This window comes from Scyliorhinus canicula, chromosome 1 (genome assembly GCF_902713615.1).
Source record: "Scyliorhinus canicula chromosome 1, sScyCan1.1, whole genome shotgun sequence".
In the NCBI taxonomy this organism is placed as follows: domain Eukaryota; kingdom Metazoa; phylum Chordata; class Chondrichthyes; order Carcharhiniformes; family Scyliorhinidae; genus Scyliorhinus; species Scyliorhinus canicula.
The window spans coordinates 262,198,430-262,214,299 of record NC_052146.1 but is presented as its reverse complement, the minus strand read 5'-3'; the positions used below and the strand labels follow the sequence as shown (position 1 = coordinate 262,214,299).

General features: G+C 46.9%; 1 protein-coding gene across 5 annotated transcripts in view; it reads left to right on the top strand.

Annotated features, from left to right (window-relative positions):
* Nucleotides 1-5,415: 5,415 nt before the first annotated feature.
* Nucleotides 5,416-15,870, top strand: part of mrps10 (mitochondrial ribosomal protein S10) — a 47,196-nt gene continuing 36,741 nt past the window's right edge. Inside the window, exons 1-4 of one of the 5 annotated variants that reach the window (XM_038812387.1) lie at nt 5,416-5,452; nt 7,376-7,550; nt 10,853-10,911; nt 14,352-14,424. In XM_038812387.1, the coding sequence (XP_038668315.1) occupies nt 7,515-7,550; nt 10,853-10,911; nt 14,352-14,424 (168 nt within the window). In that variant the 5' untranslated portion in view covers nt 5,416-5,452; nt 7,376-7,514. Of the gene's footprint in view, nt 5,453-7,375; nt 7,551-10,852; nt 10,912-14,351; nt 14,425-15,870 lie in introns of those variants that run through there. The other 4 variants (XM_038812378.1, XM_038812358.1, XM_038812368.1 and 1 more) reach the window with 4 other exon arrangements.

The following is a 15,870-nucleotide window of genomic DNA, read 5'->3' as shown; positions in this document are numbered from 1 at the left end:
GTTCAGTTGCTGGTCAATGGTAACTCCAAGGATGTTGATAGCGGGGATTCGGCGATGGTAATGCCATGGAATGTCATGGGGAGATGGTTACATTCTCTCTTGTTGGAGATGGTCATTGCCTGGCAGTTGTGTGCCACTAATGTTACTTTCCATTTATTCCAAGCCTGAATGTTGTCCATGTCTTGCTGCATATGGACATGGATTGCTTCAATATCTGGGGAGTCGTGAATGGTGCTGAACATTGCGCAATCATTAGTGAACATCCCCATTTCTGACATTCTGATCGAGGGACGGTCATTTATGGAACAGCTGAAGATGGTTGGGCTGAGGACACTAACATGACAAACTCCTGCAGGATGTCCTGAAACTGAGATGATTGACCTGATGCACGATCAATTGTACAAAGACTAAGGTTGGATACAACTGTGGCTTTATTGCAGTAAGATGTGTGGCCTCCCACAGCAGCTGGCGAAATGGCTGCTGAACAAGGACACGCTCTTCCTACTGGGTGAACCTGTAGTACAGGTCCTACCTTACATCACCTAATACAGGTGTAACAGTGGTTTACCACATTCACCCCCTGTTAAAAATGAGTCCGGCGGGGGTGGTGGAGAACTATATACAGCAGTGAATTTATGTACAGTGTTTTATCAGGGAAAAGAAAAAAAAATGTCCTTTGAAAGTCTGGTGCCAGTTAGAGATTCAACCGGTCTGGTGCCTTGACGTTCCGCTCGGAGCGATGTAGCAGTGGCGGCGATGTCGATGCTGGCAATGTCGATCCTGGCCTGATGTTGGATGACTCCGGGAGTGTGCCGAAATCCTCTTCATCCTCTCGCGTGGGCTGGGGAAGGAGGGATGGTCCTGGTGGGGTTAATGTTGGGAGCGCCGGGGAAGGGGAGGGTGGTGCCGGGCCAGAGAAGTGTGTATGCGTGGAACCTGCTGGTTCCAGGTCCCTGAGGGAGACAGTATCTTGGCGGCCGTCGGGGTACGCCACATAGGCAAACTGGGGGTTGGCATGGAGCAAGTGCACCCTATCCACCAACGGGTCCGCCTTGTGGAGTCGGACGTGCCTACAGAGCAGGATCGGTCCTGGAGCTGCGAGCCAAGTGGGGAGCGACAACCCAGATGTGCACTTCCTGGGGAAGGCAAAAAGACGTTCATGGGGTGTGTTATTCATCGCGGTATACGGTAGTGGCCGGATGGAGTGTAGTGCATCAGGGAAGACCTCCTGCCAGCGGGAGGCCGGGAGGTTCCTGGATCATAGGGCCAGTTGGACGGCCCTCCATGCCGTCCCGTTCTCCCTCTCTACCTGCCCGTTTCCCCGGGGATTATAGCTGGTCGTCCTACTGGAGGCGATACCCCTGCTGAGCAGGAACTGATGCAGCTCATCACTCATGAGTGAGGATCCCCTGGAGTTTGCACATTCTCCCCGTGTCTGCGTGGGTTTCGCCCCCACAACCCAAAAATGTGCAGAGTAGGTGGATTGGCCACGCTAAATTGCCCCTTAATTGGAAAAAATAATTGGCTAATCTAAATTTATTTTTAAAAAATGAGTGAGGATCCCCTGTCACTGTGAATGTAGGCGGGGAAACCGAACAGAGTGAAGATTGTGTTTCGGGCTTTGATGACGGTGGCAGACGTCACGTCGGGGCATGGGACAGCGAAGGGGAATTTGGAGTACTCATCGACCACACTGAGAATATACGTGTTTCGGTCGGTGGAGGGGAGGGGCCCTTTGAAATCCACGCTGGGGCGTTCAAAGGGGCGGGAGGCCTTCACCAGGCGCGCACGGTCCGGCAGGTAGAAGTGCAGCTTGCACTCCGCACAGACCTGGCAGTCCCTGGTGACTGTCCGTACTTCCTCGACGGAGTTGGGCAGATTGCGAGCCTTGACAAGATGATACAATCGTGTGACCCCCGGGTGACAAAGGCTGTCGTGTAGGGCCCGGAGTCGGTCTACTTGTGCGCTGGCACATGTTCCTCGGGATAGGGCGTTGGGGGCTCGTTGAGTTTGCCGGGGCAATACAAAATCTCGTAATTATAGGTGGAGAGCTTGATTCTCCACCGCAAGATTTTATCGTTTTTGATCTTGCCCCGCTGCGTGTTGTTAAACATGAAGGCTGGTCAGTAAGGAGAGTGAATCTCCTGCCGGCCAGGTAATGCCTCCAATGCCGCACAGCTTCAATGATAGCTTGGGCCTCTTTTTCAACGGACGAGTGCTGAATTTCTGAAGCATGAAGAGTGCGGGAAAAGAATGCCACGGGTCTGCTTGCCTGATTGAGGGTGGCGGCAAGTGCGACGTCTGATGCGTCGCTTTCTACTTGGAAGGGCAGTGTCTCGTCTACTGCGTGCATTCCGGCCTTGGCTATATCAGCTCTGGTGTGGGCGAAGGCCTGTTGTGCCTCAGCCGTAAGGGGAAAGTGGATGGACTGAATGAGTGGGCGGGCCTTGTCCGAATAGTTTGGGACCCACTGGGCGTAGTAGGAGAAGAACCCCAGGCAGCGTTTGAGGGCCTTGGGACAGTGGGGGAGGGGAAGCTTCATGAGGGGGTGCATGTGGTCGGGATCGGGCCCCAGAACTCCGTTCTGGACCACATAGCCGAGGATGGCTCAGGGGTTTGTGCTGAACACGCACTTCTCCTTGTTATAGGTGAGGTTGAGGAGAGTGGCGGTGTGGAGGAATTTGGCAAGGTTGGCATCGTGGTCCTGCTGATCGTGGCCGCAGATGATGACGTTGTCTAGGTACGGAAAGGTGGCCCGCAAACCGTACCGGTCGACCATTCGGTCCATCTCCCTTTGGAAGACCGAGACCCCATTGGTGACGCCAAAGGGAACCCCGAGAAGGTGATAGAGGCGACCATCTGCCTTGAAGGCAGTGTATGAACGGTCCGATTTACGAATGGGGGGCTGGTGGTAGGCGGATTTGAGGTCTCTCGTTGAGAAGACACGGTACTGCGCAATCTGATTGACCATATCAGATATGCGTGGGAGGGGGTACGCGTCGAGCTGCGTGTACCGATTGATGGTCTGGCTGTAGTCCATGACCATTCTGTGTTTCTCCTAAGTTTTAACGACTACCACTTGGGCTCTCCAGGGGATGTTGCTGGCTTCAATGATGCCTTCCCGAAGCAACCGCTGGACCTCGGACCTGATGAAGGTCTTGTCCTGGGTGCTGTACCGTCTTCTCCTGGTGGCAATGGGTTTGCAATCCGGAGTTAGATTGGCAAAGAGGGAGGGTGGGTCGACCTTTAGGGTCGCAAGGCCGCACACAGTGAGGGGTGGTAGGGACCCGCCAAATTTGAGGGTGAGGCTCTGGAGATTGCGCTGGAAGTCCAGGCCGAGTAGTAGTGCAGCGCAGAGATTAGGAAGATTCTACACCTGGACCGTGAGAGTGACCATGCAGAACCCCCGGATCGTGACGGAATGGGATCCGGAGGCCAGGGAGATTCTTTGCTTGGCGGGGTGGACCGCGAGGGAGCAGCGCCTTACCGTATCCAGGTGGATGAAGCTTTCGGTGCTCCCGGAGTCCAGCAGGCAAGAGGTCACGTGACCGTTGATTCTCACACTGGTCGAAGCGGTGGCCAGGTTGTGCGGACGAAACTGGTCGACCATCACTGAGACGAGCTACGGTCGGTCGTCGATGGCATCAGAAGATGGAGAGCGTGGGGGGCCCAGGTCGTGGAATGCTGTCGGTGTCTATGCCCCGTGGGGAAGACAGGATGGCGGCGCCTGAAGATCCTGCGGGGGACAAAATGGCAGCACCCATGGGCCGCATGTTGCGGGGGCTGGACAAGATCACGGTGTCCATGGGCCACTTGTGGACTGAGGGGGGGGGAAGATGGAGGCACCCACTGGCCGCTCGCGGCCCCAGGAGGTGAAGATGGCGGCGCCCACTGGCTACGCGTGGTCCGGGGAGGTGAAGATGGCGGTGCCCACTGGCCGCGCGTGGCCCCGGAAGGTGAAGATGGCGGCGCCCACTGGCTACGCGTGGTCCGGGGAGGTGGAGATGGCGGCGCCCACTGGCCACGCGTGGTACGGGACGAAGATGGCGGCGCCCATTGTGTGTAGGTCAGGGGGAGGGGGCGATAGCGGCGACTGCGAGGGCCTGGCACACCACAGCGAAGTGCCCCTTTGATGTGACCATCAATTCACTCGAGACATGATAGGAAGTAAACTGTGGCTTTAATAGACTTACAACTGAGCCTGCCTGCGACCAGAAGAACTGAGGGCAGACTCACAAGGCTGCAGCACTTTATACTTCCTGTAGTGGAAGGGGCCATGTGCAGAGCCGAGGGTGGAGCCCTGTACAAGCTCCTTATCTCGCCCTGTGGGCAGAGCCGCGCAACGGCTCACAGACACAGCCCACAAGGACACAATGCTATACAGTGTGAACACAATACTATACAGTGTGAATTACATGATGTACATTCACCACATTTTTGCCGCAAGCCTTGCAACTGGCAGTGCGGACCGGGCAGCATTGGTGGGGGTGCTTCTGCTGGCTGCAGAAGTAACATCGGGGACCCCCGGGGTGCGCGGGTTGGCGTGTGGCGCAGGCCTACTGGCTGGGTGAAGCCCCGGCTTGGGCGGCCGTCTGTGGGGTCGACGAGGGATAGGAGGGGTGGGCCGTGCGGCCGGAGGGGTAGGCCTGAGCATTACGTGAGGTGACCGTCATGGAGAGTGCTAGCATTTTAGTCTCAGCTAGGTCGAGCGTGGCCCCTTCTAGCAGTCTTTGGCGTATGAGGTCCGACCCAATCCCCGTTACAAACGCATCACGCATAAGAAGGTTGGAATGTTCGGTGGCCGTCACGGCCTGACAGTCACAGTCCCGGACGAGTGGGATTAGGGCCCACCAGAAGTCTTCTATGGACTCACCAGGGAGTTCAGAGCGAGTGGCGAGTATGTGCCTGGCAAAGAGTGTGTTCGTTTTCTGTGCGTAGTTTTCTTTGAGGAGTGCCATGGTGTCTGCATAATTTGGGGCGTCCTGGATCAGCGGAAAACGTTGGAGCTCAACCTTGAGTACAGGATCTGTGTCTTCTGAGTCTCCGTCGGAGGGGTGGTCGCTGAGTTGATATAGGCCTCAAAGCAAGCTAGCCAGTGATTAAAGTCCTTTTTGGCGTCGCTTGATTGCGGATCCAGCTGCAGGCGATGTGGTTTGATTTGGAGGTCCACCTTTTCGAAAATCTTACTGCAATAAATTGATGCACGATCAATTGTACAAAGACTAAGGTTGGATACACCTGTGGCTTTATTGCAGTAAGATGTGTGGCCTCCCACAGCAGCTGGCGAAATGGCTGCTGAATAGAGGACACACTCCTCCTACTGGGCGGAGCCAGCAGGCAGGGGCTACTGGCGAAGCTGTAGTACAGATCCTACCTTACATCACCTAATACAGGTGTAACAGTGGTTTACCACATGACCGTCAACGACAACAACCATCTTCCTTTGTGCAAGGTATGACTCCAACCGGTGGAACTTTTTCCGCAATTCCCATTGACTCCAGTTTTGCTAGGTTTCCTTGATGCTACTCTCAGTCAAGTTCTGCTTTGATATCAAGGGCACTCATTCTCACCTCACCTCTGAGGACGGTACCTTCCATCCCTTTGCTGATGATCGAGTGTCGACTGATGGGGCGGTAATTGGCCAGATTGGATTTGTCCTGCTTTGTGTGGATAAGATATACGTGAGCAATGTTTACATTGTCAGGTAGATGTCAGCGTTGTAACTGTACTGGAACAGCTTGGCTAAGGGAACAGCTGGTTCAGGATTGTCCTGTATACAAAATACATTGTCGACAATGCTATCAAGCGGCACTCAACCAACAATAACCCGCTCATGACTCGCAGTTTGGGTTCTGCCAGGGCTACTCAGCTCCTGACCTCATTACAGCCTTGGTCCAAATACGGACAAAAGAACTGAACTCAGGGGGTGAGGTGAGAGTCACTGGCTACTCTGAATGTTACTGGCAGTTCACTGTACAGATGCCAACATCCTCCCCATTATGAGTGTTTTGCCATTTTGGACCTCTGTGGCCACTCACAGTGCTCAAAAAGTGGGCACTACACATTTGAATTTTGCACCACTTCTATATTCGGCACTGGCTTCAGGTCAGCTTTAATTCAGCATAAGTAGGGTTGCAGTCAGTACCTGAAGCTCATAATAACTAATAACTTGATCCAATTATAAATGTAGTTGATTATGTTCAGTCAGGGTCACATTGTCCACAGTTGCTATTACTTCTGCGATCATGGTGAAAGATAAACAATATCTTTTATGCGCTGCTCTGGTTATTAAAAATCAGAAATGGAGTTGCACGCTTTCAGAGAGAACAATTACTGTTCATAAGCATGGGATCATAGAAATAGCAAAATTTAAGGATAATAAGTCCAGGAATATTCTTGTTCTGTGCTGGAACATTCTATGATTGTATGAATTGATTATATCTGCTGATTGGCAAAGAGCTTCCCTGGTTTTTTTTGTAGTCATCAGCTTTTGAATCCCAAAAGATTTGTCTACTTGATGTAATTTTTCCTGTATCTTCACTTTCCAGATTGCCTGCCCTTATCATATTGTGGTAATATTAAAGGATCAAACCTTTAAATAATGATCATTGGTTACTGTTAAACTGCTAAGGTTTTGGACTCATCATTTTGTTCATTGTGTGATTAAACTATTGTACAATCTAGCCTCAGTAATATGATTTGCATGGTGGCACAGTGGTTAGCACTGCTGACTTACAGCACCAGGGACCTTGCTTCAATCCCAGCCTTTGGCAACTGTCTGAGTGAAGTCTGCGTGTTCTCCCTGTATCTGTGTGGGTTTCCTCCAGGTGTCCCGGCTTCCAAACGCTGTCCAAAAATGTGATGATTAGGTGGATTGGCTATGCTAAATTGCACCTTAGTGTCCAAAGGTTAGGTGGGATTTCAGGGCTTGGGTGGGTGTTCTATTGGAGGGTCAGTGCATGCTCAATGGACAGAATGGCCTTCTTCTGCACTGTAGGGATTCTATGAATACAATCCGATGGTTGCGTTTTCTTTTTCCCCCTTGGTGCACAAGCCATATTGCATCTCTCGAGCTTCGCCCTCGTAGCAAATTCCACGAGAATGAGTAATTTGTAAGGGGACATCAACTGAGCAACTAAGACAAGAGCAAGAGGAATTGGGCTGCAAAATAATTCGTCGAAAGTCAATGTAGTCTTGTCGTCCAGATGGACGAATGAGACATCAACACCTGGAGTGGTCTCTGTGTCTAATGATGGGAGCACATTCCTTACTAGGTGTGATGATTGTAATTTGTTTAAAACTAGACAGAGATTAAATAGAGACTCGGGACAGGCGCATTTATTCTTTGGGTTGTTGTTTTGTTTTTGTCATACAGAGAGGATCGGTGAAGTTTTCCTTCACATCTTTGATGTTAAAACTCTCCCGGTTCTTTCCACCACTTTCCGCCTGTTCTCTCCGGCAACCCGGAAGCATTGCCCAGGTGACCCGGAAGTCGGACGAACACCGTGACCAAGATGGCAGCGGCCGGTTTGTGCAGACGGCTGTTCCAGGTCAGGTTTCGCTCTAGTTTGCCCCCTCACTTCATAGTTTTTAAACCTATCTATCACTGTAATCAATTCAGAAGCCGCTCAGTTTTATTTTCCAAGCTTTTCTTTCCTATTTGCATTTAATCATCCCTGGTAATAGCCTAGTGAATTTGTGATGTGCTGTTGCCTCAATATCCTTCGAGTAATGTAGAATCGACAACTGCACATAACACTCCCAATGATCTTATTAAGGTTTTATGTATATTTGCCATTTTGTCTCAATATTTTTGTTTTTCTATAAAATGTAATATTCTGTTAGCTGTCTGTGGCCTTATTCACTTGGAATGTTGCTTTAATTATATTCCATATCACTCAGCTGTTGCTTCCCTTCCATCAAATATACCATAGAAACATAGGAGCAGGAGGAGGCCATTCAGCCCTTTTGAGCCTGCTCTGCCATACATTATGATCATGGCTGAGCATCCAACTCAATAGCCTAATCTCACTTTCCCCCATATCCTTTGATCCTCTTTGCCCTAAGTGCTATATCTAACTGCTTCTTGAAACCATACAATGTTTTGGCCTCAACTACTTCCTGTGGTAACACATTTTACAGGCTCATTACTCTCTGGGTGAAGACATTTCTAATCTCTGTCCTAAATGGTCCATCCTGTATCCTCAGACTGTAACCCAACCCCTGGTTCTGGACACATGCACCATTAGGAACATCCTTCCTGCATCTACCCTGTCCAGTCCTTTTACATGTTTTTATGAGATCCACCCCTCATTCTTCTGAACTCAGCGAATACAATCCTAACTGATTCAATCTCTTATCATATGTCAGTCCTGCCATCCCAGGAATCAGTCTGGTAAACCGTCGCTGGACTCCCTTTGCGACCTGCCTACTAATTCCATTCCCTTTAAACTGCAACAGTTTCTGTGTTGGTTTGTCAAAAACTGACTGAGAGGCCGTGCACACCACTCCACTGCATCCGGTATATTTGTCACCTAGTCCTAAGTCCCATCAGTTAGAACATCCTTCCTTACATAAGGAGACCAAAACTTCACACAATATTCCAGGTCTGGTCTCACCTACGCTCTGTATAATGGCAACAAGACATCCCTGCTCCTGTACTGGAATTCTCTCGCAATGAAGGCCAACATACTATTTGCCTTCTTTATCGCCTGCTGCATCTGCACGCTTACCTGCAGTGACTGGTGGATGAGTACGCCAAGGTCTTGTTGCAGGTTACCCTTTCCTAACTTATGGCCATTCAAATCATCGTCTGCCCTCTTGTTTTTGCTACCAAAGTGGATAACCTCGCATTTATCAAAATTATACTGAATCTGCCATTCATTTTCCCACTCATTCAACTTGTCCAAATCACACTGAAGAATCTCTGCATCCTCCTCACAGCTCACCTTCTCACCCAACTTGAAGTCATCTATGACATGTTCCCTCATCTAAATCATTAATATATATTGTGATTAGCTAGGGTCCTGTCACTGATCCCTGCAGTACGCTACTAGCCACTGCCTGTCAATTTGAAAATGACCCGTTAATCCTACTCTTGGTTTTCTGTCTGCCAACCAGTTTTCTATCCATCTCAATACACTACCCTTCACATTTACTGACTGATTTCCATCTGCTACTTTTTTTTCCCATTCTGCCAGCTTCTCAGTATTCTTTTGCATATTAGTTTTGGCCTTCGAATTATTTATTATGCCTCTTACTTCAGTACAATCTATAAATTTAAGCACCATTCCCCCAGCCCTGTACCAGTCGATCTACACAGTGAAACTGCTACCTAATTCCAAACAATATTGAGAAACTGCTATTTCCTGTCTTCTAACCATTTATTGATTTGCGACCTGCCTACTAATTCCATTCCCTTTAAACTGCAACAGTTTCTGTGTTGGTTTGTCAAAAACTGACTGAGAGGCCGTGCACACCACTCCACTGCATCCGGTATATTTGTCACCTAGTCCTAAGTCCCATCAGGTTTGTCAAAAACACTGTTGCTTTTTTAAATATGTGTTCGCTGTTTCTAATTATTTTCATCGTAAGAATTTCATCCTGGAGCACAAGTTAAAGATTAAACTCCTGAATGTCCTATGAGCACTCAATTCCCCAGAACCCGTATCAGATTTATTTACAAACTGTAAAAGATCAGTCCTTTTGTATGGGATCAGCTCTCGGACCACATTTGAACAATTTTTCCCTTCACTCCGTTTCGCCCAGTGTCGGGACGGGGAGAGGTGCTGAGCAATATCTTTTTCATTTTAAGTACAGTAACTTTGTAACTTTTACATAATACTCTGAATCAAGCTTCCTCTCCCACATCCAAATTTTTACTTAGTTTGCTTTTGCCCACCTCCAAAACACTGCTCCCTCCAGCCCTACATTTTCCTGCTCCTGTCATACATCCAATTATCATCCCAAAACTTGACTTGTCCAAAATGCTTCTGGTATATTGTATCCTCCAAGGTGCAAGTCATTCAAAGCACAGTCTTGCAAGAAATGCTGTACTGCTCTGCTTGCCAAGTTAATCTGGTTCCTGCAACTTATTACATGAACTTGAAGTTCTTTGAATGCTTATTTTTATTTATTTTTTCTTAATAATTTTTATTGGAATTTTTTTACAGAAAATATAAAATATAACAATAAACAATGAAATGCAACAAAATAACCCATAACAACTGTAACACCCCCCAGACCGTATCAACGCATGTATCACATCCCCCCAACCCCCAACCCCAACAAGAGAACTTAAAAATAAATTAAAATTAAATAAACAAACATGAATGCTTATTTTTAAACCCCTCTTTGATCTCATCCAAGCAGTACTTCCTTCTTCTTCCAAAGTCCTATACTCCCTTTCCTCTGTCATCAGCAGCTGGCCCTTCAACTCATCAATCAAATCAACCAGTCTTGCCCTCTGGAACTCCCTTCAGAAACCACTGCACGTACTACTTCTCTAAGTGCTTTCAAGTCTGCTTCAAAACCCTAGCTTTCAATAGTGTTGATGGTCCCGGAAACATTTTCTTTCTACTTGATGTTCACTGTTTTATCGTTTCCTTTAACATTCTCAAAAAATGTCCTTCTGCTTTGAAATATCAATAATTAAAAATTCTTTCAGCTTTTTAATCTCTGTCCTTATTGGGATTCCTGGATTCCTAATGTAAGATTCCTGGAATTCCTGTAGGTTAAACACAGTTCAATTATGCTGGAAGAAAGATATTGTGGGATGTTGTTAGCTCTGGTTTCTTTTGAATGATAATGCATGAATGAATAGTTCAAAAACATCATACTGTTTGACTTTCAGGTTAATCGAATTCCAGTTTTACATTATGCTGGCCATAATATGATAACGATACACTTTTGGTAAGTTCAAAAATGTTAGCTGACTTCAGATTAAGAATATTTCTACCAATATGCCTTTGAAAAATTAGCAGAGATAAAGAATATTTAGGGTGTATTCATGCAATAACTGCCAAGTGGTATCATATAGAATAATTGGAGCTCAAGTCTAAATTCAAGAGCGGACTGGAGGAGGCAGAACTAACTTGGTTTGCTCTTGACATACCTTCACCAACATTTCATTTATAGTTTATTGCACTATAGATCTAAATTATTTTCTAATCTTGAGTTTGTTTTTGCTAAATATGTTTGTATGCACAATTGGCATTATGGCAATTGATTTGGAGGAATCACTGTGCACAGGTGATAAGGGAATTTTTTTAAAATGTAGAGTATCCAATTCATTTTTTTCTAATTAAGGAGCAATTTAGCGTGGCCAATGCACCTACTCTCCATATCTTTGGGTTGTGGGGCGGAACCCACACAAACATGGGTAGAATGTGCAAATTCCACACAGACAGTGACCCAGAGTTGTGATTGAACCTGGGACCTTGGCGCTGTGAGACAGCAGTGCTAACCACTGCGCCACCGTGCTGCCCCTGTGATAAGGGAACTTAATTAAACGCAAAAACGACACTCAGAAGTGTCTTGTACTAATAATTTTTCTGCTGTTTGTAGTTAATCTTCCTCATATCTACATAGTCAAATAAATGAATAGAAATAAAATATGTAGTAGAATTGAGTTTTAAGGGAGTACTGATGATTAATGTTCTTTCAAGAAACAGTAACACTCTAATCTGCATCGGCAGAGTAATTTGAACTGAACCAGTCCTAATGATGCTGGATACCACTATTGTATATTAATGTTGCCAAATGCACTAAATACCGGTAGTATGTTGTTGTCCCTTTAAAACCTCCGATACGTTCGACCAGTTTGTTTACTTAAATGTTTTACCCAGGTGCCCTTATTTGCGAGATGAACAAAGGACAAAACAGGTTCACAGTTTAATGCAATTTTATTCACAATTCTATTACTCAACAAAATATGACTCTGACTCACAGCTCAGCTTTGGGTTTTACCCGCACTTAGTAAAGGAGGCTGGCAGGCTATGATCACTCAATGTGGATGTCTTCTCTGGGTTCGAAACCCAAATTTGATCACCTGTGCCTGGAAGCCTGTTACATATTCATAGTTTTTGGAGTGGGTAATCACAAAGTCCATATAGCAATAACAGATTTATGCCTTGACTGGAGTGCTTTTGCAGATAGCCAGTATTGATTCCAGCCAGGGTCTCGTGAGACAGTTTCTGTTCCTGGCTTATGTATATCTTCTCAGCCTGTTTTCAGTACCACAATACTGAATCGGGTTAATTCATATTACTGTTTATTCATTGTAAGCTTGTTAAGTTTGCTGGTCCAGTTAAGCTTCTGTTCAATGCTGAACCCCAGGATATTGGGGAAAATGGAGAACATGGCAATTTTGAAGGTCAAGGGGGTTGGATTGAACTTCTTATTGTTTAAATGGTTATTAGACAAGAATTATATGGTGTGACTCTTATCTATTTGTCAAGATTGGATATTGTCCAGTTTCTGCTGGAGGCTGGGCTGCCTCATTATAGTAGAGATTGTGAATTAATATGCAATGCCAATCATGTAGTTTCATTTGGAAAAATCTTTTTTTTGTCACCTATACAGTCACTCTTCTGTTGTTATTATTCAAACAACATCAACTTGCATTTTTTTTTTTAAATTTAAAATAAATTTAGCGTACCCAATTATTTTTTTCCAATTCAGGGGCAATTTAATATGGCCAATCCACCTAACCTGCACATCTTTTGGGTTGTGGGGGTGAAACCCACGCAGGCACGGGGAGAACGTGCAAACTCCACACGGACAGTGACCCAGGGCCGGGATTCGAACCCGGGTCCGCAGCGCCGTAGGCAGCAATGCTAACCACTGTGCCACGGTGCTGCCCAAACTTGCATTTATATAGCACTTTTAATGTACTAAAATGTTCAGAGGAGTGTAATCAGACATGCAAAAGGTGACCAGAGACTTCGTCAAAGTGATAGGTTTTAAGGAGCATCTTGATGGAAGGGAGGCAGAGAGGTTTAGCGTCTAAAGGGACTGAGGACCACTGGTGGAGCAAAGGAAATGAGGGGAGTACAAGAAGCCAGAGTTAGAAGAATGTATAGTGCTCAGGGTTGTAGGGTTGGACAAGGTTACAGTCTTAGCGGTGAGCCCATGGAAGAGTTTGAACACAAGTATGAGAATTTTAAAATGGCGTCATTGCTGGACTGGGAGCAAATGTAGGCTAATACAGGATCTGGTATGAGTTAGAATACAGGCAGCAGAGTTTGAGTGAGCTCAGTTTCTGTAGGATGGAAAATGGGCAGCCGACCAGAAGGTTATTGAAGCATTTGAGTTTGGAGGTAGTTGCAGTGGCAGATGAGCTGATGTAGGGGCAGAGATGAGTGATGTTATGTAGAGAGTAAAAGGTCAGGGAATAATGAAGGGATTAGGACTATCCAATAGTTAAACACTATAGTCAACCCAAATTTATTCTAATCAAGGTAAAGTTATCAGGAAAATCTACCAGCAAGAGCAGGCCACAGAAGAAGAAAGTTAAAACAAATGATAAAGAATTGTACATTCCAAATTGAGTGTAAATTTAGCGTAAACATTTGAAATGATTCTTGCAATAATAATTCACGCTTCCTGTTTTCTGTTCTCATCTTTCTTACGACTGCATCGTAATATTAAAATATCATATTTCAGCTCGCCTTTATGAACCCACCAATTCCACATTGCTTTCTACTCATTTATTGACCTATCAACTAGGAAAGCTAGGGTTCCCACATGAAACATGACATCCAGCTAAATTTAGCATTTATTTCGGGATTTCAATTATATAGTTTTAAAAGGATCTACATTTACATTCTATTTTTCATGGCAAAATGTCTTCTTATCTCAAGTGTAGCTTGACTCAATGGCACTCTTGTCTTGTAGTCAAGAAGTTGCGGGTTTAAGTCCCATTCCAAAACTTCAGTGTATATAATCTGGTTTGACTCTTCAGTGCTGTATTGTTCAAGAGTACTGAATTTTGGATGAGATTAAAACGACATACTGCCTACCTGTTCAGATGGCTCTAAAAAGATGGTGGTACTATTGAAGTGAAACAGGAAATTCTTCTGGTATTGTGGTCAACAATTATCCCTCAACTAACAAATTAACGGATCATTTATTTTGTTCTCTGTTCATGGGATGTGTGCAAATTGGTTGCCTCATTTGTTACATAACTAACTGCTTCAGAAGTAATTTATTGGGCTGTTAAATGTTTTGAATTTGTCATGTTACACGTACTATGTAATTGTGATTTTGTTTTTAGAAGCTTATTCAATGCGATTTAGTTATTTTGGAAAATTCAGTTGTGATGAAAATATAATAGTATTTTTGCTTCACAGCAGTAAAAGGCCAACATTGATACTGGCAGCAGGAATCCATTTGGGGTCTCCACACTATACCACAGCTCCCCTGGTACGTTTTCCAGCAAATTTTGTTAATTGTTTTGGTGCTCTCCTTAGTCTGTTAGGACATGCACTGTATATTTAAAAAAAATAAAATAATTTTTATTCAAATTTTTCAACAACAAATTTTCTCCCAACAATAAAGTAAACAAGGTGGAGAAATAAACAGAAAGAGAAGTCCCCCCCCCCCCCCCCCCCCCAGTACAAAGCAATAAATTAATAACTAAATAGCAAACACACTGTCGCAAAAACAAACCCCCTTAACAAACCCGCCCTCCCAGGTTGCTGCTGAGATTGACCACCCTCTAACCCTCCACCAGAAAATCGAAAAAGGGCTGCCACCGCCGGAAGAACCCTTGTACCAATCCCCTCAGGGCAAACTTAACCTTCTCCAGCCTGATGAACCCGGCCATGTCGTTAATCCAGGCCTCCAGACTTTGGGGCTTCGCGTCTCTCCACTGTAAGAGAATCCTACGCCGGGCTACTAGAGACGCAAAGGCCAGGGTCCGGCCTCTCTCGCCTCCTGCACTCCCGGCTCCGATGCTACCCCAAAGATCGCGAGCCCCCAGCCTGGCTCAACCCTGGACCCGCCACCTTAAGGTGCGTCTCCTGGAGCATAGCCACGTCCGTTCCCAGCCCATTCAGGTGCGCCAAGACCCGGGACCACTTCACCGGTCCGTTCAGCCCCCTCACGTTCCATGTGATCAGCCAAATCTGGGGGATCTTCCCCCTCCCTCTGCGCCGGTCAGCCATAGCTCTCCCTCGGCTCACCACGTGCTCGGAGAAGCCCCCAGGCCCATTCCCCATGGTGGCAGCCCCCCCCCCCCAACCTCTCCCTTCGCCAGCCGTTCCCCTACGGCCCCTGCAGCAGCAACCCGGTCCCCCCCCCCTCCCCCAAGCTAGGGCCCCCTCCATCTGCGTAATCCCTACCATTGTACTTCCGTAAGTCAGCCGACTCCTGCTGACCCCGGCTGCTCCCGCCATCCCGACGCCCCCCCCCCCCCCCCCCCCCGGATGAAACACAACCACCATTTCCCCCCTCCCAGTGCCAGCCCCACCCACTACACCAGCGCAGGAAGAAAGCCCGCACTTCCATCCCAACCCCCCCCCCCCCCCCCCCCCGGCCCCACACGCGGGAAAAAGACGGGCACATGACCCAGCGGGACCGCGAACAGCTCCCCAAACCTCCACCAGTGAAAAAACGAAAAAGCACCCAAATAAATAAATAACAGCCCCAAAAAACAAAAAAGCAGAACAGCAAAAAGGCAGCATCAATCACAGCCAATAAAAACGAAAGGATACCAAGGAGGACAGAGCCTGCGGACTATGTACATCATTCCACAGCCCCTCAGTTCGAGTCCAACTTCTCTGCCTGGACAAAGGCTCAGGCCTCCTCCGGAGAATCAAAGTAGAGCTGGAGATCCTTGTAAGTGACCCAGAGGTGAGCCGGCTGTAG